This window comes from Monodon monoceros, unplaced genomic scaffold (genome assembly GCF_005190385.1).
Source record: "Monodon monoceros isolate NGI ecotype Baffin Bay Population unplaced genomic scaffold, NGI_Narwhal_1 Super_Scaffold_12, whole genome shotgun sequence".
Lineage (NCBI taxonomy): Eukaryota > Metazoa > Chordata > Mammalia > Artiodactyla > Monodontidae > Monodon > Monodon monoceros.
The window spans coordinates 7,438,524-7,465,462 of NW_021703768.1; the positions used below are offsets into that span (position 1 = coordinate 7,438,524).

The following is a 26,939-nucleotide window of genomic DNA, read 5'->3' on the forward strand; positions in this document are numbered from 1 at the left end:
TTTCCCGAGCTTCCTATTGGTCTCGGGCGCCGACTGTGTGCGCAGGCGCGGGAGCAGGCGTCGTGGTACCTGCGCTTTCCCCAGCGTCCCCGCCGGACCCCGGCAGGTGAGGACAAGGGGGCTGCAGCTTCCAGATGTGGGCGCCCGCCCAGCACGGGACTGAGGGTGGGCGGCTCGGGGTCGGCGAGGGGACCGGCTTCCGCGTCCCTCCCCCAGGCGGGCTGGGCGCTTGCGGGTCGGTCAGGACCCCGGCCCCTCGTGGCTGCGGGCGGCGCGCGCGGAGGGCGGGCTGCGCCGGGGACTCGGCCTTGAGGCCTCCCACTGCCTCTGGGAGCTGGTGCTCGGCGGCGCCGCGGCGTTTGCACAGCGGAGCCGGTCCCGCAGGTCCCTGTGGGCCCTTCCTCCGTCGGCACTTTTCTACACGGGGTCAAAGGGCACATTCGGGCGCATGGTCAGGCGAGGGCGTCCGGACGGGGCGCCGGAGGGTCAGGAATGTTGGGAGCGCGGACCCGGCCGGACGCAGGCTCATGCTCCGCTGTTTCTCTGCCGGACCTTGTCCTGCGGGTGCCGGCGAGCCGCCCCCGAGAATTGCGGGGTGCAGTAGAGGCTCTACGAGGTCGTTGTGGGGCTGAGGGGCTCATTCTCTGAAGCTCCTAGGATCGTGCGTGGCTCCTGGGAAGTGCTCCGGGTCCTTAGCTATGATAATAAGCGGTGCCGTTTCCATCAACCGTTGTTTTCGTCGGGTGGCTGTGGTCATCGTCCCCGCTCTGAAGGTGTGGGAGCTGAGCCACCAGTCAGTTGAGAAGTTGGCCTAAAGTTCTGCTCTTGTGAGTGATCCATCGTGGCTGGATTCAAGCCCCAGTAGTCTGGCCCCAGAGTGTGATTTGTGTGCCGCGGAATTCGAGCTTCATACCTTGTATCCTCCTTGGTTTAATGAATTCTCTCTTTTCAACCTTTAGAATTAATGCTAACAAACAAACTTAGGAGTATATTTCGTATTATCTGTGGATATTGTTGCAGTTATTTTAAATTAAGAGAATTCATATCTGCAGGTTGATTACTACTTCATTAAAAGGGAAATCCCTTTTTCCCTTTTCTGTTTGTCAGTGTAACTGTCACAGCTGTAGCAGATGCTTTGAAGTGATGAGGTTTTTGTTACTCTATGCTACACAGAGAGGACAGGCAAAGGCCATAGCCGAAGAAATAAGTGAAAAAGCAGTTGCATATGGTTTTTCTGCAGATCTTCACTGTATTAGTGAGTCTCATAAGGTAAGTCATGGTTTTTACGGGGTTTCATACTTCGAAGTATTCTGGTTGGGAAGCGACGTTAAACAACGAAGTGGGACGCTGAATGCCACCATGATCCTTTTTTTTTTTTTTAACACTTAGAAATTTATTTTATCAACTGTGTTGCAAGATTCCTGCCAGTTTTTTTCTACGTGTGTGTGTGTGTGTTTTGAATTAAACTACATAGTCTTAAAAACTAAGACAAATAACTACTCTCAACTGTAAATGGGAGTAGTAGTATTCGCCTTGTTTTTCTCACGGGGTGCCTGGGAACAAATGAGTTGTGCGTGTTCACAGGAACATGAGAGCTTTCCACCTCACGAATCCTGCTGCCCCATTTGTAACTTCCCTGAAATTCATGCCAGAGTTCCTCCAAGTGAAGAACCATTGAATCCTTTGGTGAAATAGAAGTTAAAGTGGAGGTGTAAGGATCTGCAGAAGACTTGGGACTGCTTGTTTTTATCACGTTCAGTCTCTGCAGAAGTTCCCACCTTAGGATACGTGAGATCGTAACAGATCTGTGCCCAGACTAACTGGTTTGATTGAGACCCTCAGATTATAGTTTCATACAGTTCAGGCCCTAGCAACGAGCAGGGGCTCCTCCCTGGCACAGTGATGTGCCAGCCACTAAGCCCTCGAATTCAGCTCTGTACTTGAAAACCCACCCCTGCAGTGCACTCTCAAGTTCACAACCTCCTCTGGTCCCTCCCGCATCTCTAGTTGTAAAGACTAGCCTGTCAGCAGCAGAGGTGAATTATAAACTCAGTGCATAGCAGGGAAACCATCAAGTTCCTTGATGCAGCAGGGCTAGGGTGGCCCCGATGGAGTCAGTCACCCAGCAGGGAGGGTCCTGGGGGACACCAGCAATCACAGGCTCCGTGATTCTACAGCATCTTCAAAGTGAATTCACACTGCTGCTGCCACAGGGTGGAGTACAGTCTGTATCTGTTACTACAAAGTCATCAGCATCATATAACCAGCCCTGGTTTGGCCCCCTCACCAGTGACCCCATTGGGGTCAGCAGCTATTTGAAAGTTAGGTGAGTAGTGAATTTTTTTGCTGCCGCCATAGTCATGTTGTTTGCTGTTCCCAGCTGAGTGATTTCTCCCGTTGACAGCTCTGCTTCCTAGATCATGGTAGTCTTTTTCAAACTAAAGTGACTTTAAACTGCATGGAGTTGTGCTGTGTCCTATAAGCATGGTAAAATGTTAGCTCAAGTCTTTACCTGTTATATCAGCATGAAAAATAAAGTGATGAATTCCTTTGTGCCAAGTTAGATGATATTCTTGAGGAGCAGAGCTCATGGAGTCGATACGAATAGAGACAGGCAAGTGCTTTATTGGAAATACTTAGATTTAGTTGAGAATTAGAATAAGGAAACTTGGTTTGTAAGACTCGGAAACACTGATGATCTCAGTTTACCACTGATGATATTCTCGGCTCTCTGGAACCCTGAGGGAGTCGGGCCCTTCCTGACAGCCAGGTTTCCTGATTTCTGAGGAGTAACACTTTCTTTGCCAACTTTAAAATGCTCTGTGTACCTCTCTGCTGTTATGCAATACAGACAACAAGACGGAAAATTAACCTGATTGCTTTGCTGATGTGTTAAGTCAAAAATACATATAGTAATAGATCTCTGACATGACACCCTTATTTTATAGTATGATCTGAAAACTGAAACAGCGCCTCTTGTGGTGGTGGTTTCTACCACGGGCGACGGAGACCTGCCAGACACAGCCCGCAAGTTTGTTAAAGCCATACAGGACAAGACACTGCCGGGTGACTTCTTTGCTCACCTGTGGTATGGATTACTAGGTGTGGACTGTATTTTGTGCACTTACTGTACTGTTGCTGCTGGATTTAACTCTAGTATCTAAATGTATCTTTCAAAGCCATGGTGTGTAATTGCCTGGGTTTTGTCCTTTTTGGGTTTTTATATAAATACTTTATGTATGTATAATATTCGAATGTAAATAAGGTGCTGTTTCCCCAGTCTTCACCCCACAGCAGCTCCTCTGCAGAGCCCCTGAGTAGCACCTTAACCCCAGGCACACACCAGATTCAACCAGGAAATATTTTCACGATGTTAGTGGCCAGGCCCCACCCTAAACCTGCCAGAACAGAATCCCTGAAGGAGCGACCTGGCATGCTGGTGCTTTTTGGCGTTGTTGTTGTTGTTTTAAAGCTCTCAGGTGGATGTGATAGTTTCCCTAGGGGAAGACCCATTCCCCTAGGATGTGGTTCTCAAGCCTGGCCATGCACTGGGATCTGCTGGGGGAGTTTTCCTTCCAATTCCATTATTTTGAGCCCCCCTCCAGTGATTCTGACTTAATTGTTCTGAGGTAGGGTCCTGGTATCAGTATTTTTTAAAGCTCCCAGGGGACTCTAATATGTATCCCAGCTTAAGAAGCACTGGCCTAGGGCTCTGTGAAGTATAGGTTTAAAATATTAAAGGATCAGAGGACCAGCTCAGCAAGATAGGACACGAGAGAGGGAATTCAGGGTCCATTTGCCTGGTTTGTGATCTGTATTCACCTTTGAGAACTAGTTTGGGGAAGGTATCTAGGAAGGATGGAATGTGCTATGATAAATAATTGGTTAGAGATTTGAGGTTGTGACCCTGGCCAAGATCTGTCGTGTAATGTATTCAAGAGAGCATCTTAGAGTGTTCACATCTTTTTAATTTGTTTTTTTCCAGTTTCTTTATTTTCAAGAGTGGACCTGTACATATTGCTTTAAAAATTCCTCCAAAAATTATTTAAAAGGAAACACTGAAGCTTATCCAACCGTTTTAGTCAGTCTTAGGCCCATATATGGACCCACCAATTGCTTACCTCATTCTTGTAGGAAAAATCCAGGAAGACAATTAAACAACTAAGAAATTTAAGCTTTTAATTTTAAATTTTCAACTAGGTATGAAATATTAGTCCATTTCTTACCAGGAAACATAGAAGCAATTCTTAATTTATCCAACACAGAAACAGAGCAAATAAATGGTTGGTTGTGTTTCAGATGTAACCTCTTCATGTTCTAGATTAGGAGTCAGTAAATGGTAAAGGACAAGATAGTAAATATTTTAGGCTTTGCAGGCCACTGGTCTCTATACCATCTACTGACTCTGTTGTTGTCGCTTGAACCTGCCATAACAAGGTGTGAACCAGTAGACTTAGCTGTGTTCCAATAAAACTTTATTTACAAAGACAGTGGGTGGTAATTGGCTCACAGGCTATAGTTTGCAGACCCTTCAGTAGATTGGAAAAGTCTTCAAATACAGATATTACATGTTTTTAATCCTTGTTTACAGATTGCCATATTTTTACACAGATTCATGGAAACAAAAATGTGAGATCTATTTCTGTTAATAGTGGTCCAAAGAATTTATTTGTTTCTATTTGTATACTTAGTATTTCTCAAGGAAAAAATAAGAAAACGTGAAGCTATACATTATTTCTTGTTCCATCAACAACAGCATGGAATGGTATTGTTTTAAATGTTTTGTTTCTCTCTTCTGTATGTGGTTAAATTTAAACCTTATTGCATACTAATAACCTATTTGGTCTCTTTAGGTCTGGGTGATTCAGAATACACGTACTTCTGTAATGGGGGGAAGATAATTGATAAACGATTTCAAGAGCTTGGTGCCCAGCGTTTCTATGACACTGGCCACGCGGATGACTGTGTAGGGTAAGAGCAACGTATTTTCTGTCATTTCCAGTAAACCTTGTTTGTACATGATGAAAGTTAGTGAGTTTATAAAAGGGGTTCACTTTTGATTTAGCACTAAACTTCGATCTTGAAAGTCTTATTTTAGTTTTGTTAGCTGTTTTTAATTCTAGCACCAAAGAAGACCATCCAGAGTTTCACTTATCTATTTTGCTGATTTTTTTTTTTATGTGCCTTATCCATCTCAGTATCTGTTCATGGAAGAAACTAGGAGAGGTGCCCCAGTACAGTTACCTTAGTCTTAAAAATGTGTAGGTGTTTGCAAAAAGTCAGCATTTTCTTTAGGCACTTGGGTAGCGTGTGCCCACGGGAGCGACTGGACTCAGGACCTCCCACGTGGAAGGTGCCCAGCAGGCCACGAGTTACGGTTGGAGGATGCAGGTCAGAGGCCTTCCTGGCACACCGGCTCCTTGGTGTTCTCCCTCCTATTGGCCATTTGCCACCATGCCAACCGGAAATATAATTTCTATTTCATTATTTTTTTCTTGTTTTTACAATTCAGCATTTCACTCTATGTGCCACCTTTCAAATGTTCCTAATGTCTTAATTCAGAAACCTTACAGGTACTGTGCTACAACTTATGCTGTTGTTTATCCTTGAACTGCTTTAGCCAGATAACAGCACACACACACGCATTTGACTCTTTTTCTACTAGGCCTCTGTACTAAGTAAATCTCACCCACTAGATCTGTGTTTATGCATCATGACAAGTTCAGCAAAGGTCGTGCTTTTCTACGTATATCACCTTGCCCGGGCGTGTTGGAGACACTTCTATTTCCCCATAACTCAGCCTTTGAGTCCACTACATCCGTCGTTTTCTGCAGCTGTGATACTGTGGGTTTGTTCCATCTCCCCAGGGCATATGTCCTGTCTGGTGACAAAGCTCTACCACATTTCCTTGCACGTTATCTTTTAGTTTTGTCTCTTTGTATTGGGCTTCCCCCCAACCCCGAAGCTTGTTGGCATTAAATGTTTATTGTCCTGTATGAGCTATTTAATTGCTAAACACTTATAAATCCATTAGTCCTATTGCTCAGTTCATATTTTACTTCAAAGGCTTTTGGTTTCCCTGATCATTTATTGGATCGAGCATTAAAATTCTTGTATGTATATTTCAGCAGCCTGCATCTCTTAAGTTGTCAACCTAAGTACTCTTTTCTAAAATTAAAATATTTTCAAGGAGACATCTTGGCTTAAAGTACCACCACATTGAAGGGGTTAAGAATGTAGACTGGAGTCTTAACCACTGCACCACCAGGGAAGTCCCCTGTATTTATGATTAATTCAGCTCTCCTAAAGGATGATTGCTTTTTTTCCCCTGTGGTCAGCCTGCCTGGAAATTTTACCGGAATAATTGCTCAGAACTGATCGAAGGTTTGAACTATTAGTCAAAAGAGCATTAATCTGGAGTGGTTTCTTGGTAATATTTTAATCTGTGGGAAACAAAGATCAGTAAATTGGCTAGGCAAAAAAAAAAAAAATAAAAGGTGCATTCGATTGATGTAATTACCATTTGTGATATTAAAGTAGACTTGGATTTTGGGTAAGTACTGTTAGCCTCATCAGAATTTAGCATGCCTGTCTAAAATTACAGCTTCTTAAATTAGCAACTCTTATTTTAGGAAGTTAAGAGGAATCACACTCCTATTACCTTTTACTAAATTATCTTCATTTTTGCTCTCTGAATTTTGTACAGCACAGCGCTAATGAACACATTAATGTTCTGCTTTTTAGCTTAATCATTCATAAGTATTTTTTGTATTCTGAATAGCCTCCATATTTAGTGTTTTTGACAGTTGCACAGCATTCTGTCAAATGGACAGATTCTGCCATTATCCAATTGTTATGTATTTAAATGGAGAACTGAGGCATTTGTTTCTTTTTTCCTTTTTTATTACAACAATCCAGTTTAGAACTTGTGGTTGAGCCATGGATTAATGGACTCTGGGCTGCCCTGGCGAAGCATTTTCTGTTGAGTAAAGGAAAAGAGGGGATGAATGGAACTCTCACAATGGCATCTAATGCCTCCCGGAGGACAGACCCCGTGACACCGGAATTACTACACATTGAATCACAGGTCGGACTTCTGAGATTAGATGATTCCAGAAGAAAGGATGCTGAAGTTTTAGAGCAAAGTGCAGTGGACAGAGGTCAATCGAATACATTGGTTGCAGACTTTGAGCCCTCGCTTGCCCGTTCAATACCCCCTCTTTCACAGGCCTCTCTGAATATTCCTGCTTTACCACCAGAATATTTACAGGTGCATCTGGAGGAGTCCTTTGGCCAGGTAAGCAGTTTTACTTTATGTGCCGTGGGTGGTGGTGGTGGTGGTGTTTTTTAAATTACATTATGATGGAGTCCAGCAGACTGTGGCGTGCAGGGAGAGTGTCGTCTCCCACCTCTCTTTTGTAAATAAAGTTTTATTGGAACCCAGCCATGCCTCTCCATTCACGCGGTGCCTGTGGCTGCTTCTGCACTGCAGTGGCAGAACTGAGTAGTCACTGGAGAGGTGCTACCTCCACGCATTGCACACCTGCTTGTGTTGTTACATTCCCTTTCTTTGAAGAAGGAAATGGTTAACAGCTCAGTTTCTCCATTATTTTGGAGAATTAACTTCTTGGTTTCTCACTTTATGTGTTGGCCAGATGAGGGCAAGTTGTTGTGGGCAGTCAGGAAATTATCTCAGCAGCTAAACTCAGAGGACTCATTTATAGGAAAATCTTTTTCCAGTATGGATTTTTGGTATTCTGGGTTACTTCACTTTGTGGGTTTTTCTTTTTCTTGATAATATCTTACACATATATTTTTGTCTATATTAAGTCTTTTTCTCTTTGCCTAGAGTATTTTTCCTATCAATAAATAAATGACTTTAAAGTGGTCTGTAAATTTTTGAGCATCAAGTTGAATAATAGCCAATATTACCCCATGATTGCCAGTGTATGGTACCCTGAAATTTCTTCCAGCATGCTTAGAGTAAATTTCCAGTGCAGCCAATCTTGTAATGCAGAGCCAAGCCCTCTTTTTTAGAGTGGCTGATTGGAGTCCCACAGGGGCTTTCTCACATAAACCACACCTTTAGTAGTGTTTTTCTAATGCATTCAGATAAACAGGTATGGTTTTATATGACCAGCCGTGGGTTATTGCCTTTGCACTTATACTTCCATTATTTATTAAGTGGGGTAAATCACAGTAAGTACATTGTAGTCAGGGCTGGGAACAGGCATGGGTCGCTCTAGTAAACATGCCGGGCTGGTGGGAGCAGGGTGCATGGACTTGTGGAGAGCCAGCCCCCGTGTGCTCGCTGCAAGGACGGGTGCATGTGGCAGAGGCTGTGAGCGCTGACTGATCTGACAAGGCACTTCATTGAGAATCTGCTGAGAGTTTCTTTTATGGTAGGTATCATTAAATAGGCTTGAGTTGTTGGTAATGTGGTTAAAAGATTTTTAAAAATCTCAACTATTTAAGGGAAACTTGTGTAAATCTGTTCAAAGGATATACCTAGAGGATAAGGGGTTGGGGAAAAAAGTTTCCTTTTTTAGGGCATCCTCTTGGGATCATCACCTTGGGGGCAGGGTGGGGGGGGAGAGGGGAGGGTAGAAGCAGGATTGGCTGAGTGGGAAGCTGAGCTTCAGTGCAGCAATAAGAAAGCCTTCAGCTGGACCCACTCACGCCACACAGTGTCGTCTCCCCATCCCTTCTGCCTCTAATGCCGTGGGATCTCCTGGACTGTGTAGTACAAGCAACACAGCCTCCGATGAGCGTGTCACGGGGTCCTGCTGCAGAGCTCCTTCCTGCTCCGGGCCCCCCTCAAAGCTGGCCACTTTTGTGTCACCTGGTGTTTGGGTTGGAGCAGTATCTCAGTATCCCAGAGCCTGAAGAGAGGCCTGCCAGGTGTAATGCATCTCTCTAGGTGAAGTGAAGTGCAAGATGAGATAGTGTATCCTTTACTTGGGGGGGATGTCCTGACACGCACCAAACATTGGAATCCTAAAAATTGTACTTACACCACAGGCCCTCAATCTCCATAAGGCACAGAAGACTCCAGCATCATCTCATTAGCATAATGGCGTTGATACTGTGGACTAGTGTGATGTTTTGCTGAGTGTCCAGATGTTCTGCATTCATTTGCACTGTCTTGTACCAGCAAGCAGGAACGATGTCATGGTCTTGGGGCAAAATTGTAAATGTTCAAGTGAAAGTGAACATGTCTAGTCCTCTTTATGGATAGAGATGGAAAAGAGCACCTTAGCTAAACCTTTGTCCACATGCCACGTGCTGTTTCTTTTTGCATAGTTCATTAGGAAGACTGTTAGACCTTTACATGAAAAATGGTAGTATCTGATATTTTCCGTATATCTCAGAAATTCTAAAGTCTAATAGGCAAGTTTAAGGTGTAGATGAGCTTCTCTTCTGAAAGACTGAGAGGTGTATGTCTGTAGCCATTTACCTTAGGGAAGAATACTTAAATAGCCGGGCATTTTAAAAGATCCTGTAGCTCTCATCTTGTCACTAAGTGAAGCAGTGGTAAGTATAATTGAAAACTGCATTTAGTAATATTTTATCACATTTGTTTCTCAAGGAGGAAAGCCAAGCACCTGTGACCTCAGTGGATCCAATTTTTCACGTTCCAATTTCAAAGGCAGTTCAACTGACAATGAATGATGCCATAAAAACCACTCTTCTGATAGAATTGGACATTTCAGTAAGTTACAGAATGTGTTTCTGAGCGCAGGGATGTTGCCAGCAAGTGCAGAGACTTGTGCTGTGTCCTCATCTACACACTCAGGAAGAGTGAGGTCTGTGGCTGGACAGCGGCCTTTTTATTCTTGACCCATCATTTTTTCTCTCTGCCTCATACCTTTTCTTTTCACTTCAAGGAGGGCCTAAAATGAGTGACTGGAGGTGATTCTGCTTGAGAGCATAGTGTTGCTGCCTTACTCATTAAGCCACGAAAGAATAATGGAATCAGAGCAGTATTTCCGTATAAGAGCCCCTGGGAAGGAAGCTGTTTACCTGAGGTCAGCGGCTGGTTGGAAGTAGAGCCAGACTAGACAGTCGTGTGACATTCACTTCTCAGAGTGGTGGTCCTTGTTCCGTTGAGGATCTGGAAGAAATCATGGACCCCCTCTCCAGAAGAATGATGATATATAAACACTTTGCACACAGTTTTTGGGCGTTGATGTGCTCCCTCTCTGAACCCCATCCATGAGGCTTCCCCAGCCGCTGCCTCGTTGGCCTCAGGTTAAGAAACTGTGGTTGTATGTCCTCACAGCCACGTAGCTCAACCCTTGACGAGGGCCCTGCGAGGTTCCGTGGGCTGGGCTCTCAGAAGAGGGTGCGCCAAGGCCGTCGATGTGGGTTTAATTGAGTTTCTCATAGAAAGAAAGAAATGTGACGGGCGTCAGAACTAGATGGTTTTGCTTACGTAGTATTGAGTAGTTCCATTTTCCTTTTGAACATTTTAATCCATATTGCTAAATATCGTATGTACACCAAACCATTTCACTCTTGTTCTGTACTTTCGTCATAAAGAGGCAAGGTTTGGCCGCCTGGTAGGGACAGCCTGTGTCCCTCCCAGGCTAGAGGTGTGAGCATGTGTGGCCAGAAGCCCCTCTCCAGAGCATTCCACACCCCGCACTGCTCTAAGTAGACCTGCTGTGGGAGGTGGCTCCACCTGGAGCCCGGGTTTGTGCACGACCAGTACCGAGCCAGGCGATTTGGCGTCGTGTCATTAAGGGAAAAGAAATTGCTCTCCCCGACCCCTGTTCCTCCCCAGAGAAAAGGAGTAAAGAAAGGAAATTGAAAACCAGTGCAGACAGCCTTAAGTAGTTTCTTTTGCTCCTAATGTGTGTGTGTGTGTGTTTTCATGAGAGGACTTTTACATGGATTATTAAAACACTACTTACCAGAGCACCTTAATTTTTAGAAGAGGCAGAGGGTCTTAATCTCTAGTCTATGAATACTCAGTGTAAAGCAAAACATTGGATAACTACAGAATTTCTTTAAAAAATAACCCCTAATAAAAGTATGTTTGTTTGGTTACTTGGGCTTATTTGTCAGAAACAAAATAATTCTAGTTGCAGTGAACTAATTCATTTATTCAAGTGGTCATATATTTAAAACTCTGTTACCCCACAACTAAAACTCTTTTAACTCATGTGGAATTTTTTGTATTTCATGTTGGTTCTTCTCTAGAAAACAGATTTTTCCTACCAGCCTGGAGATGCCTTTAACGTGATCTGTCCCAACAGTGACTCAGAGGTACAGCACCTACTCCAAAGACTGCAGCTCACAGACAGGAGAGAACATTGTGTCATCTTGAACATTAAGGCTGACACGAAGAAGAAAGGTACAGCCCTGATCTTTTGTTTCCCAGGATGTCATTGGGCCAAGGGATTGGAGGTGATCAGGGAGAGTCTGCACAGATGCCCGGGGGTCGGCCATGGATCAGCAGGCGGAACACAGCCACTTGCTGATCTTGGAGGTTTTTAACTTTCACGTCAAGTACCCTGAATGCGTCAGTTACACTGAATGAGATGGTAATAGAGTTTATGCTTATTGGATGCTTACAGACATTAAAAGTGAAGTTGAAGAATCAGCTTTTTCCAAACTCTGGAAATCAGCAAGCTTGCAGCAAACTGGGGAATGCTTAAAAAAATGAATGTAACTGGTTTTGGAGAAGCAGGTTGGTTAGTTGACTAGGGCTGATTTGTTAGGCTGTTTTTTGCAATCAGCATTATTTTGTTTCTAGGTTAGCATATTGTCACGCAAAAAAAACTGTATTATATGAATCTTTTTTAAAAGTCTTTTGTTGGGAGTTCCCTGGTGGCCTAGTTGTTAGGACTCCAGGCTTTCACTGCCAGGGCTGAAGTTTAATCCTTGGTCGGGGGAACATCCTGCAAGCCACATGGCACGGACAAAAAAAAAAAAATTTTTTTTTAATGTTTGTTTCTCATAGCATATTTGTTTTTGCTTATTTAATATATGAAAATAATTGCTTGCTCCATAATTAAAGGAAGTTATTTTTTAGTTATTTGCTTAGAATCTTGAACTGGAATTCAGTCAGTTCTGAAATTCTTTTTGAGGATGATAGGCAGTGTTATTGGACCACTGCCATCTTTTGGCTTTTTGTTCCTTTCTTTTGTTCAGTGGTTTTGGATAATTTCCCTTTCTTTTGTTCGGTGTACTTAGATTTGGTAGGTATGGCTGGTACAATAATGCTGTTGAATTTATAACCATTGTTTTTGTAAAGTAGGTTTTTTCTTCTGTATTCCTTTTGAGGAAATTTTTTGACTGAATAAACATTGCCACAAGCCATATTGCCACAAGTACTTTGATAGCACTATAATGTAAAATATTACAGCTGTTAGTGTTTTTAGGGTTGGAAAACATTGTCTTCTCTATTTTCTGTGTCATTGACTCTTTCCCGTCTGCCTGAAAAGGAGCAACCTTGCCCCAGCATATACCTGAGAAGTGTTCTCTCCAGTTCCTTCTTACCTGGTGCCTTGAAATACGAGCGGTTCCTAAGAAGGTATTTTTCTTTCTTCTTTGGGTGACTATTTAAAAATATGCTCACCTCTTTGTAGGGTTTATTAAATCTGGTATTTGCCCTTTGAAGGCTTAGAAAATATGTTCTTCACAGCATGTGTTCAAAGTAGTTCCCAAGGTGTGCAGTGCTTTTGTAATTGTCATGGACAAATATTTTTATGTTGTGCTTATACTGAAATTTTTTGTTTTCTACTGAAATGAGATTTTTAAAGTAGGGCTTTTTCTTAATCTTATTTTTCTAGACATTAACTTGATGTAGCACGGTAACTAGTGATGAAAGTGGCCCTAGGTAGCATGTGTTTTCCAGCTGTACGTGGACACTTTTTCTTTCTAATTGGTGGCAGGAAGCTTGGCGTGTAGGGCTTTTCCGCTGCTTGCCACCTGTTTAATGTTGTGAAGACCCCTTTTGTGTAAAAACCTGTACTTATTTATTATGTCAGAATTCTGCAGGGAACATTGAAGGGTTTTGGTAGGTTATATTGATGTTTAGATGAATTTGGAGACAGAAAGATCCACTAGATGTCAGTGTTATGCCGGGAACTACTGATTTTGTTATAACCATGTTACTCAAGTGGATATTCATGGGTAAACTTTCCAAGTTGTGCTTTACCAAACTTGTATTGCCAATGAGCATAAATAGTACTATTATTCAGCTACCCTGTCCGCAATGCAGTGTTTATTCTATATTTTATTATTGTGTTTACTGCATTTGTAGTCTTTGGGAAGTGAACTACTTTATGGAGAGGCTTAGTCCTAGATACAATTTGAGTAAATCTACGATTCACTGTGATGAGAACTCCTTGATTAAATTAGTTTCACAGTTTTAGTTTAACTCTTCCGTTTCTGAAAATTTCGTGAAGTACATATTTAAAAATATATCTTTCCTTACTGCAAAAGTAATATGCTTATAAAAAGTCTGGACACAAACATTAGTAACTCAGGAAGCAAAAGTCCTTCATAATCAAACCCCTGCAATTAACAGTTGGATTTTGTTTTGCTAAGGAAAAATGAGGTCATGTAGTATATGTGCTGTTCTGCAACATGCCTTTTTTTTACTTAAAAGGAAATGAGTTTGGATATGCCAGCATGGAAAGGTACTGAAGATATTTTTAAAAGATACTATGGGTGCAACACAGTTGTTGATTGAGGACTTCCCTGCTGGCGCAGTGGTTAAGAATGCGCCTGCCAATGCAGGGGACACGGGTTCGATCCCTGGTCCAGGAAAATCCCACATGCCACAGAGCAACTAAGCCCGTGCACCACAACTACTGAGCCTGTGCTCTAGAGCCCGAGAGCCACAACTACTGACCCCACGTGCCGCAACTGCTGAAGCCCTCGCACCTATAGCCCATGCTCTGCAACAAGGAGAAGCCACTGCAACGAGAAACCCGCGCACCACAACGAAAAGTAACCCCTGCTCGCTGCAACTAGAGAAAGCGTGCACGCGGCAACGAAGACGCAGTGCAGCCAAAAATAAATAATTAATTAAAAAAAAAATTTTTTAAGAAAAAAACAATTGTTGATTTGATTATGGACAGTTGGTTGTTTCCAGTTTTCCACTATTTAAAAAACCTACATAGGTGAACATTCTAATTCATCTTTGCACACTTGTTTGAAGTCTTTTTTATGTTTTTATTTATTTATTTTTTGGTTGCGCTGGGTGGTGTGTGGGATCTTAGTTCCCCGACCAGGGATTGAACCCATGCCCCCTGCATTGGAGGCGTGGAGTCTTAACCGCTGGACCGCCAGGGAAGTACCTGAAGTCTTTTTTATTTTTATTAAAAAAAATTTTTTTTAACTTTTTTTTTAGATTTATTTTTATTTATTTATTTAGGCTCTGCCGTGTCTTAGTTGCAGCATGCGAATTCTTAGTTGCGGCATGCATGCGGACTTCTTAGTTCCCCAACCAGCGTTCGAACCCTGGGCCCCCTGCATTGGGAGGGCAGAGTCTTACCACTGGACCACCAGGGAAGCCCCCTGAAGTCTTTTTTAAAAAATAAATTCCTTGGAGTAAAATTACTGTGTTAAAAATATTTCTAACTTAAGTTTTAGTAACGTTTGTCAGTTTGTTTTCTGCACAGTGCTGTATTTCCTGTTTTAGTACCATGAAGTTTCTGTAATTGTAAAGTGAAAAATACTGTAAAGGATTTACAATTGCTACTGTTTTAGCCTGTAATTTAGGGAATTTTATTGACTTGAGAAAGCGTGGTGTGAAGTGTTCTTGGTAAACTCCTGTCTTACCAGAGATCCATGCAGAGACCTGGGGCTTTACGCCACGACGTTTCCCAGGTGCTTGTTCTATGTCCAGCACTTTGAAGAAGCCATGTAATTTGTTGGTATCTGGATAGTTTAAGCAGGGATTCTTGGCTGGGCCAGTGGAAACCCGTGACCCTCCCAGGAACATGGATCTCATTTTCCCTGTTAAGGGCATCCAGCCCTCCGGGATGTGGGAGCCATGGAATAAAAAGTAGCGGTGCCCACTCGCGTTTCAGGTAGCTTTGATGCAGATGACTTGCCGAAGTTCTTTGCTTCCCGTGAGTAATGAGAGTTTTTTGTGTGCCATGATGGATGTGCTTGGAATTGCATTAGAACCAGAAGTTGTCATTAGCAAGTTTGGTCTTTTGCCCAAGAGTTTGGACTTGGTTCAGTCTTTGAGACTAGGGATCTGGGACTTTCTTGTTTTGCTTTATTTATGTTCTTCTCCTCCTCTTTCCACGATGGATCCGAGGTGACTCAGAGTCCCTGTGCAGGGGTCTGGATGTTCTGGCCCTCACTGTTTGTCAGCCTCTGCCCGTGTCCGCATTTCCTTGCATTTGTGTTGAAGCGCACGTGCTCCCCAGGAGCCGTGCTTTTGCCTGCCTCCCGTGCCCTCCTGTGGCTCTGCCATCTCTGGCTGCCCGTCACTTCCTTTCTTCCGTGCAGCCCGCCTTCGGCTCAAGCCTGCCTTCTTGGGAGCCTCTGGCCTTAGAAGCCCTGAACGTCCGTGTGCCCTGGTGGATAGGCAGCCTGTCGCACACTGGTTACTTCTTGACTTCTGTTGCTCTCACTCGCCTGTGAAGCCTTTTGGGCAAGTTAGGTGTCCCCTTTGCCCCATGCTTTACCTGCCCAGTGCCTGTCATAACAGTGGTCAAATAAATGTAGAAATCTGGGTTGCAATCATCAGCTAAGGCGAGAACAGGTACCGTGTCCCGAGATAAAAACGTTAAGTTGTGAGACTTTCTGATTACTCATATATACCTGCCATGTAATTTGAGATTGGGTTGGTTTAAGATATAGGGAAGGTGACCAAAAATGGAACATGAAAGTGGGGTTTGCCTAACAGGCTGCCATTAAAACAAATAACAGATGAAATGCTCTTGTCCTGACCACACTCCTAGTGACCACACTCACTTTTTCTTGGATAACTGGGCACATCCCCAGGTGGGTACTCAGCCAGCGTCCTAACAGCTGTAACCACAGAGCGCGTGGTGATTTAAGTCGGCTTCCTCGGCCACAGGCGTTCTTGCGAGCCCTCGTGGACCACACTGGCGACGGCGCGGAGAAGCGACGGCTGCAGGAGCTGTGCAGCAGGCAGGGGGCGGCCGACTACAACCGCTTCGTCAGAGACTCCTGTGCCTGCCTTTCAGACCTCCTGCTGGCCTTTCCGTCCTGCCAGCCTCCGCTCAGCCTCCTGCTTGGTGAGTGGATGCTGTCACAGTCACCCCAGCCCCGGGGGGCAGCCTCTCCATGGTAAGAGCACCTTTGAGTTCTCTGCAGGCCTGTGGGAGTGCATCTCGATCACTGTGATCAGTAAGTAAGCGTCTTACAGCTTGCTCTTCACGCTGCCTTGACAGCTGAACTGCCTTCTTGAAGTCGAAGAATCTCTCTTCCAAGCTTAAATTTTTATTTTTTAATTTTTCTTTCCTACCACTGTCACTGTCATTTGCTCTCTTAATATAGCCAGCCTTAATTCTCTTAGCCAAATTTTATCTAAAAATGAGGTTGCCAAGAAAAGGATCTTTTTCAAAGATAGTGATAATTGATGGAGTCTGGTGAAGCGTGTGCTCTGTGTGCAGGGTACAGAAATGTTCCCACCTGGGCAGGTCCACCAGTACAAACAAGTGGCCTTACTCACGGTGCCCCGGGGCATTAGCCTTGGGAGAGACAAAACATCCAGGTGTAAAAAGATCATATGCTGTTTTTTTGCCCAGATTGTGTCTTCTGGTCCTCATACTCCAACAGAAGAGAGTTTAAGATCTTCCCTGAGGAACTGGCCTCAGGAATTGGAGACGTTTACTAGGGACAGTGACTATAAGAATCTTATAGGATTTTAAAACCCTTGTTACTTTCCTATGCTTGTGATTTTGTCGTCTCCTCTCTGTTTTCCTTGGTGATAAATAGTAAAATGTTTAAAATTTGCATTTGTGTTTGGTGACAGGAAAACATGTACTTTTTACCCGAGGTCCCTTTTGATGCCAAGTACGGTTAAGCACACTCCGCTTTACAAGTCAGGCCCTGCCCCTTTCCCTTTTTATTTCTTAGTATTCTCTTTCCTCCTCCTCAAGAGTGTTGAGGCTGCCCTTCCTGCGTTCCTGTGCGAATGAACACTCTTACCCCTCCTCAGTTGAGTCTTTTGAGCTAATAGAGGTGTTGGGATAACAACCAGAACACCCATTAGGGAAGTTATAAGAAGTCTTGTAAAGCTGTTAATCATGGGAAAATTGTTCCAATTCTTTTTATAGATTTTCTGTTACCTTTTTAAGCTTATATGTATCATTTATTATACAGTTATGTAAAAAAATTAAAGACATTGAGACATAAAAGTTTTAATTATTTTCTAATTTCTGTAAGAAAACTTAATATAACTAAAGTATTAAGGTGAGCCCTCTATTAAACCTTATCCTGATATTACAACTGTAAGACATTTTAGAAAGGTCTTTCTAAATTTTTGCTAAATAGCTATCAAAAATATAACATACGGAGCACAAAAAATTATCAGGGTTTGATAGTGGACAATCAGATATTCAAATACTGACTTCTTAATCTCTTTTAAAAGAGTACCTGTGTACCACTAGGTTTCTGGATAACTTGGTTGAAAAATGTCCACCATTACACTCCTGTTTTTTGTTATTATCATATAAATATTATGAAGGAAAAATATTTCAAGCCTAAGTATTTTCCATAGTCCTTAATCTTTTTTGGGTCATGATCTGTTTTCAAATCTGGAAACTCTGGACACACCCCAGAAAACAGTGTAATTGGTTCCTTGACTCTGAGGCCCATTCATGGACCCTACTCTTACTGCCCTTTTATGTTTTAAAAAAAAAAAAACAGCTTTTAGGTAGAAATACTGAGTTCAGATTGGGGAAATGCGATATGTCTGGTCTTTAAGAATTGGAAAAAAGTATTTAGTGATATTTTACTTAGACACAGTGAATTTATGTGTGCTCTAAAATATGATTTAGAATTAAAACAAGTTATTTAGAAATTCTAAATAAGAAAATAGGAATCAAATTCAGATCTTTACATATAATTTACATATATACATATAATTTATTTTCAGTAGGAATGAATTAATAATTGCTTATTTTAATTTTTTTCCAGAACATCTTCCTAAGCTCCAACCCAGACCATATTCATGTGCAAGGTACTGACGTTTATTAACATAATACTTAGCCTCTTTCTCCTAAAATGTAATGAAACTCTGACTTCCAAATGCTTAGTAACTACAAATCCATTTACTGAAAACTTAGCAGATTTGTGCAGGACAGTAGCAGGCGTGATGCGGAGTGAAGAAGAGCAGGCTTGGACTGTGTCTTCCTGGAGTTCATAGGGTGTGGCTCCCGTGGTCCAGAGCCGTGTCCCCACTGAGCGAGTCTGCAGGTCGTCCACCTGTGGCCTTTACTGGTGTGCCCGGCCACCTTCCCTGGGTGGACGTAGGAAAGAGGGAGGAAAGCTGGTATAAATCTCATTCAGTCTTGGCGGCAAACAGGTAACCAGAAACTGTCCTGAATGACATCACAAAACTAGGTCGGGGCGGGGGGGCTTTGAAGTAAGCAGCAGAACTGTTTTCTGAAGAGGAAGAAGGTAGGTTTAGAGCCCATTAGGAAATACCCTCATGCAGTAAAAAAGGCCTAGCTTGGCCTGTATGTGTTAGTCCTGAGGCGGAGTTTACAAATTTGTCTCTGTGTCTTTGCAGCTCGAGTCTGTTTCACCCAGGGAAGCTTCATTTCATTTTTAACATCGTGGAGTTTGGGTCTGACACCACGGCGGTGGCTCTGCGGAAGGGCGTGTGCACGGGCTGGCTGGCCACGTTGGTTGAATCGGTTCTTCAGCCGAACACACATGCCTCCCGGGCAGACGGCGAGAAGGCCCTGGCGCCCGAGGTACTAGGAGTGGGCAGTTTGGGTATCATTAGGAGTGTGCTCTTTGCCCAATTAGAAAAAACAATGTAGGGTACCCTGCATTGTCCATTCCCCTCAAATTATTCAAAGGAAAATTTATGCCCTACCTGAATTTTAATATCTCTTTTGGAAAGTCAGGAGAACATTACTTTCATTCAGTGTAGTCCATGTGTTTCCTAAATGTGTAAAGCATGAGTTTTGTATAATACATATGCTCTTTGCTTCTTGCTTGTCACATTCATAAAGGAGAAGAGCTTTGCGTCAGTGTTCTTGGTAGCTTGGCACAGGAGGAGTCAAGTGCACGGTGAAGGCTGGCAATGAGGAAGAGCCTCATTTTGTGCTCAGTCGGTGTCCTGTGCCCCAAAGGAGTCATCTTAAAGTGGCAGCTGACAACCAGAGATTAATTTTACGTCCTTCAGTTTGGGGTAGGATTTTCCCCTGCCCGTTTCTTCCCCTTTTGTTGGAGCCGTGGTGTTATTTTATATTTTGATCCACACTTGGCAAAATCCCGCTCGAGACCGTACACATAGGGAGCAATTACCTTCTCCCTCCTCACCCACAAGGATGGTTGAAATTTAAAAGAAATTTCAGTCTTTATCATGAAGTCTTCTCCATGGTATTGAAGAATGAACATGTCAGTTGTAATGTTATCTTATTACTGGTTTGGTTGCTGTAAGTTACTGAAGTTAAAACGTTGACAGCACTTAGGGGGATTTAAGACTTCTGATACACACTTGAGTGAGCTTAAGGGAAGACTAGGGCTTAAAATTGCCCTTTAACTTGGTATTTTCCCAATCTGATGCCTGGAGCAGGTTCTTTACCGTGTGTGTCCCTCATATCAACAAAATATTGAGAACATGAGAAACTTCTTTTTTGTAAAGAAATATTGTAGTACTGACATGAAAGTATTGTGTCACTTCGTGATCTCATAAAAATAGCACATGATCTCCAGAAAGCTAAAAAAAAAAAAAAAACGTATATTGATGCTGTATTACAGACACCTTTGCGTGCCTTTCACATATTCTTTCTTTCCTCCCTCCTGCCCTTTTCTTCTTCTTTCCACATTTTAACAGACCTTTGTTGACTACCCAGTGTTGAGGCACTAGAGGTACAGATAGAAAGGATATAATTTAAAGCTACTTAAATTTCGTTGTGCCGTGTAGCACCATATTTTATTCAGGATCCATCCACCGCATGCCCTCCCCCGACTGGTAGATAGTACTGTTGTTCACAGATGCCCCTGCCCCCTGAGGAAAAGTAGACTTTCCCTCCCATTCATGTGTAGCCTGGCCATGTGACCAGCCTTGGCCAGTGAAAGGTGAGCAGACAGGATTATGCCACATCTCAGCAGGCGCTCTGAACCTAATAAGATGCTGTGGCTTGCCTCTCTTGCTCTTTCGTTCTGACATCAGATGGAATGATTCAGGTCAGGGATGCTCCTTGGGTTTGGATCCAAGTGATGGAGATCATGGTGCAGAGCTGCAGCCGTTGAGCAGAGCCAGAAGTAAGCGTTTGCTGTTGTAAGCCATCGGAGATTTACAGCAGGAGCTGACTAGTATTCTGGTCTCTTTGCCGTCCCTGGAACATAGGAAGTGTGGTCTCTTTAGCAGTTTCCTGCCATGCCCATTCTATCCTGTTTTATTTTGCTTCCTGGGACTTATCATTACCTGTCATACTATAAATATATGTTTGTTTATTGTCTTTTCCACGCAGTAGAATATAAGTCCCATGAAGACAGATTTGGTTTTGCTCATTTCTCTGTCCTAGAGTTTGTCATATTGAGTACCTTCAATAACATTGTTGTTAAGTGGATGAATCAAGTGAATAAGGCTAATATAATATTAATTACAGTTTCACTCCAAAATGAGAACAATCATTTGATACAGCTCTGCCAGTTTTCCATTTAAAAAGTACTGTGTTCATCCTGTTGATGAACTTCAGACAATTTTCCTTGAATTAAAGGTTAAAATATATACAGTTATACCAGCAGGGAATGGAGGGAAGATTCCTGTCATTCTTAACTGTTAGTATCACTCTGTGTAACTAAAGCATACGGCAAAGTGAAACTGAAAGATGAATATATTTACAAATTGATTCCCTTAAGTATCCCTGGCACATGATCTAGAAGAAAACCCTTTTGAAATTATAGCAAAAAGATTTTGTTTATCTATATATCACTTATTCTAGTTTTGCAACAAACACAGGTAACATGGGACCTAGAGTAGCAAATGTAGCGCAGTGCTCTAGTATCTTTGGGGCAGCCCCTTAATTTCTCTTTCGCTTGCCTAATTTTCACTGAAAACCTTCACCCCATCTTGATGTTAATCTTCATTGCCCCTTTATGTCCTAACATGAAGAAGAATGTCTTCATTTTTTTGTGCATTTCTTCATGACACCTATAATGGGTTGCCTACTAGGAAGCAGATCTTTTTCTTGGGCCTAGAAAAACAACTCAATTATTATTTATTCAGTGTTCTACCTCAGAAATATCATGCCTGTCATTTTTAAAATACCTTTGATTTGGATAGAAAAGAAAAATTTACAAGACAGACTTGTTTATTTCTCTGCACTGACAGATGTGTTTGTGGTTTCAGTAAGATTTAATGCTACAATTTAATTTTATGGTGCTTCTTTGAGGGGAAGTTGCACTTTCTGATTTCTTTAGCAGGCATCACCTTGGTTATATGCTTTTGTCTGTTTTTTTTCCGAACTTATGAGCATTGGTTTAATATTTCAGATAACCATATCTCCTCGGGCAACAAATTTTTTCCATTTACCAAATGACCCCTCAGTCCCCATCATAATGGTGGGCCCAGGAACCGGCATAGCACCTTTCATTGGCTTCCTGCAACACAGGTATGTGTTTTCTTTGGCTGGTGAGAAAATGTGTCCCTTGTGGTCCTGGGTGGAAGTATGTAATAGAGAGCTTTTTTGTTTTTTCAGTGGTTTTGAGGATATTGGACTTTGGTTGTAAAATTTTTATTTTAAAATATTATTATCAAATATGTGATAGCATAGCATAATTTGTCACCATGGGAAAAGTAAATATATCTTCTAGAAATTGTGCTTTGTACTGGAACTTCCATTTTTATTCTAGTACATTCTTTTTCTTTTTCCCCTGCTGAACCGTAGTTTACAGTGCATATATTTGGGGACAAATTTCAGGCACACCTTTATGCTGTGGTGATGTGCAGCTGTCCCATTTGTTCCTTAGCTAGATAAAATTGGTAGTCACAAAGATCCAAGTGCACCAGCAGTTTCAAAGTTAAACCCTTAACATCAGTAATTTTCAACAGAATGATACTAGTACATGTATCTTTGTATCAGAACACAACTATTTTTTATAAAATAAATAAATAATACTGTGCTTCTCTCCCTGTTTGTGAAATAACAATTCTTAGGTAATGTTCCCCAGATAGTGGAGTAATATCCTTTGTACAAAGTCTTTTTGTTGTTTTCTTTTCTTTTTTTTTTTTCTTAAGAAATCAAAAACGTAGGGCGTGTCCATCATTTCTGAAACATTTCACAGCAGACCATTCTACCTTTTAAAGCCTGGTGCCAGGACTTCCCTGGTGGCGCAGTGGTTGAGGGTCCACCTGCCAATGCAGGGGACACGAGTTCGATCCTTGGTCTGGGAGGATCCCACATGCTGTGGAGCAACTGGGCCCGTGTGCCGCGGCTGCTGAGCCTGTGCTCTAGAGCCTGCAAGCCACAACTGCTAGGCCCGTGCGCCACAACTGCTGAGGCCCGTGCACCTAGAGCCCACACATGCTCTGCAACAGGAGAGGCCGCTGCAACGAGAGGCCCGTACACCGTGGCGAAGAGTGGCCCCCACTCGCCACAACTGGAGAGGGCCCGCGCACAACGGTGAAGACTCAATGCAGCCAAAAATAAAGAAAATGAATGAATTTATTAAAAAAAAAAATCCCGGTGCCACTTTTCTATTATGTTAATTGAGAGTTAATTTTTATTCATAAAATTGTTATGAATATTTAATGTAGAAATTAGTCTGGGTTTCACAATGTGATAATTTGAATTATCCTCACTACAGAGATGTCATATAGAGCTCATAGATGTCTGCAGTTCGTAGGTAAGCTTACTTTTTGTAGTGTCTGCTGGAGTGGCCCAGGTACCCTGCGGGTAGTGAAATGTTAATTCAGTACATGGACTTGGAGTGACTGCGAAGGTGGATTTTACAGACCTATCTGGAGAGGTAAAAGGAAAAAGAAAGATTGCTTTTACCTATTCTTTGTATCAAACATCTCAACTTTCTTTTTTACTTAGAGAGAAACTGCAAGAACATCACCCAGATGGACACTTTGGAGCAATGTGGTTGTTTTTTGGCTGCAGACATAAGGATAGGGATTATTTATTCAGGTACTTCACAATTCTAGCATTGTAAGACTCAGCCATGCCGTACAATGCTAATTTCAGACTTTTTCAACTTTAAATTACAAACCTTCCAGTGACCTATTAGATATTGTATTTCAGAGAGGAGCTCAGACATTTCCTTAAGTGTGGAATTCTCACTCACTTGAAAGTTTCCTTCTCAAGAGATGCTCCTGTGGGGGAGGAAGAAGCCCCAGCAAAGTATGTGCAAGACAGCATCCAGCGTCACAGCAAGCAGGTGGCAAGGGTCCTTCTTCAGGAGAATGGTCATGTTTACGTGTGTGGGTAAGTGGCCATCATGCTCAAGTGCCGGGGAGGGGAGGGCAGTCAGTAATGTTTATTGAAGAGACCAGGGACCGATTGGTTAATGATCTGGACATGTATGGATGAGAGATTTGATTCTTAAATACAGGAATAGAAATACAAGCTCTAAAATGATTTTTAACATACACTTAATAGCCAAGAAGTTGGCCAGCGTGCCCCCCCGCCCAAAAAAAGAAAATTAACTCATGCATTGGGGAGTACTTTGTGCTGTTTTAAATACGTTTTTAGCCTCTGAACGTTACATTCTGTCTCAGGATTGATTTTGTTGTATCAGTAAATAGTGAATATGTGATTTGTGCAGTCGACCTAGCCAAGGAAAACAGCTTTGGTTTTGACTCTGAAAATGTGGGTCTAGGATCCTTTTTCTTTAAGGCATAATTTATGATGTCAAAGTTGACATAAGCCAGGAGTCATTCTTATGTTTCATCTACTTTTTGACATAAGATCCATTATAGAAACCCAAGATTGCCATAGAAAATAAAAATTTTAGGAACTTAGCTACTTGTTTTAATGGAACTCAAAAATGTTTACCAGTTAAAAAGGAGTTTTGAAATAAGAAATTACTCTTTTTTTATCCTAACACATCCCTGGCATTTAAAACATTTCGTAAGTCATCAGGTCAGGTTTTTTTTTTAAACTATGATACAGAGAAAGAACTACTGGCATAGTGACCTAGAATACATATAAATATAATTGAAAAGGTTCACAAAACAAAACTTCCTTTTTCTACTTACTTTTTATGACACATTCTGATAACTTTTATTTCGTTCTATCATTTTACAAAAATCTGACTTTGGCTACAAAGTTGATTTCATGACCCATTAACGACTCCTCAGCTAGAAAACGCTGCTCTAGGTCAGAAAGGGCAGAGCTTCTGGACGCTGTGTTGGTTTACATTTTCATTTACTTTTAGTGAAGCATTTGATCTTTCTTTGTTTGCAGAGGACAGTGCTGTCAGTGTCAGATACAGGTTGAAGGCTTAGATGCAGCTCTGATACTGGAGGTGAAGTCCATTGTGCAAACATAAGTACAAATACATGAGTAACTGGTAATTGAGAACTTGGAGGGGTTCTTAAACATCTTAAAAAACTCCTAAAACAGTAACCCAGAAATAACTCTGCACCGTCACTGGTGCTTCATTTTTCACATCCGTGAAGTGAAGCTGGTAGCGTTCATAGCTGGTCAGAGGTGAGGGCTCAGAGGGCCACCCCACGGCACTCTAACATGGACCGAACACAGGAGACTGAGAAGAACAGCCACTGAGGAAGGAGCGAACTTGTCCCTAAGTCCAGGGGACACTGACTCAAAGGGGAGCCTTTGCTGCTGATAGTCAGGTGGGAAGCAGACAGAGGGGCCAGTAGGTGTGGCAGCTGCAGCCGCGGGACATGGGGAAGGGCCGCGGGGATAGAAGTGATCTCAGAGTGCTTGTGGGGAGAGCATGACAGCCGTTAAAACTTTCTCAGGAAATTTTACTGTGAGGGGCAGGACAAGTTCAATTCCTATGACGTTAGAGTCCTGTCAGACACTTTCATTCAATAAACATTCGAGTGCCTACTAAGTATTTGGCACTGTGCAGATGTCGAGAGACAAATGGTAAATGAGATGCACTCCTATCCCAAGCCACCTGCTCCCTGTGGGAAAGCCAGGTCAGCAGATGCTCACGGTATGCCGGGTACTGTACAGGGGCCACAGGAGCGCACAGGAGGGGCCCCTTGCCCGACCTGCAAATGAAAGAGCTGGGACGTGGAAACACACTTAATAGAGGGCCAGCCCTTGGCAAGTTCTCAGTAAACGTGTCTGTTAATAACTCAGCGTGTGCACACGTGCATATGAAGGCTTAGACGTGTCCGGGAGCTTGTTGCCCTCAGGAATGCCTTGAGAATAGAGGAAGACAGGTGAGGAGGGGCCCGATTGTGAGGTCCTCAGACATTTAAAGATTTCGGCTGCTCCCAGAGCACGGACGCCTTTGAAGTGTTTAAAGCTGTGAATGGGGTGGTCAGCATTGCATGTGACAGTGGTCCTGGGCGGAGGCCTGTCCCTGGGGGAGCAGTAGGTGCCTGGAGACCTGAGGGACACTTTCCAGAGAAATGGAGGGAGGACTAAGGTGTAGTGACAGAGTCTCGGCAGTGAGGTTCGTGAATTAAGGAGGATTTGGTAAAAGTCACTGTTTCTTAAACAGTAATACCGTTATTCTTTTTTTTAGAGATGCTAAGAATATGGCCAAGGATGTAAATGATGTCCTTGTGGAGATAATAAGCAAAGAGGTTGGAGTTGAAAAACTAGAAGCAATGAAAACGTTGGCTACTTTAAAAGAAGAAAAACGGTATCTTCAGGATATTTGGTGATAAAATTGGAAAATAAAGGAGGAGAATTAAGCTTTTTGGCTGAAAGTACTAAAAGACAACTTTACTGAAGCTTGAGACTTCCGATTTTTAAAATTAAAAATTTTTTTTCACCATTTCTTGGAGGAGGTCGGGGGGTGGCATGGGGAGTGGACCATTTCACAGTGTAGGAAGCTTTCAATTCAGGTTCCCATATCTGCCCCCCCAACCCTCCCCAAACCGCCCTGAGCTGAAAAAGACAGCCCGCACTCCTCCGCCAGCACCTCCCGGGGCGCCTCTCCCTCCGGGAGAGCTTCTGCAGGGACTGCGACCAGATCACAGGGCATCTCTAGCGGTACATGTGAAGGCTTCTCAGTACGGGATATGGGCACGAGCGTCACCTGGGTAGATAGTTAAATCTTGTGAGCTAGTCACCGTTTCTTTTTAAATAATCTAAAAATAATTTATATTCTTATGTAAAATATACGATAAAAATATTCATATTAGCACATTAAAATTACATATGTATAGCATATCTGATTATATGATTATATAATTTTATCAAATTTTTTTTATTATCAAAACTATATTTCTGATAAAAAAATATTTTAAGGTAATGCTTATAGGGATTTTTTTTATGCTAGAAATCTGAAATATATTTTGAAATTCCACTCTGGCATGTGATTTATTTACCACAATTACTTCTTTTTAATATCACAGTGTCAGAATTTAGGGAATTTGCATTCACTTTACAGATGCGAGCAAATGCATATTTAAGTAAAGCTACTACCCTTTTCTCGTCCTCTGTCCAGCCCCCAGCCCACCCCCATTCCCCACCTTTTCATTTCTGCTCTTTTGGCATATTTTTTAGTTTTTCCACATAATTTATTTTACCTCCATGATATCACACAAGTTGTAACCTGGGCTTAAAATACCTACTTAATATCCTTGTATTTTTAAAATT

The 26,939-nt window shown here is 42.5% G+C and overlaps 1 protein-coding gene across 1 annotated transcript; it reads left to right on the plus strand.

Moving 5' to 3' along the window:
- Positions 1-54: 54 nt before the first annotated feature.
- On the plus strand, positions 55-26,477 carry MTRR (5-methyltetrahydrofolate-homocysteine methyltransferase reductase). Its single transcript, XM_029218214.1, has 15 exons — positions 55-106; positions 1,108-1,269; positions 2,949-3,102; positions 4,854-4,971; positions 6,919-7,297; positions 9,590-9,712; positions 11,206-11,359; positions 12,453-12,541; positions 16,055-16,235; positions 18,142-18,184; positions 18,737-18,923; positions 21,679-21,797; positions 23,226-23,318; positions 23,433-23,615; positions 25,858-26,477. The coding sequence occupies exons 2-15, from the start codon at positions 1,144-1,146 to the stop codon at positions 25,997-25,999; spliced, it is 2,091 nt and encodes a 696-aa protein (XP_029074047.1). The 5' UTR covers positions 55-106; positions 1,108-1,143; the 3' UTR covers positions 26,000-26,477.
- The last annotated feature ends 462 nt before the right edge of the window (positions 26,478-26,939 follow it).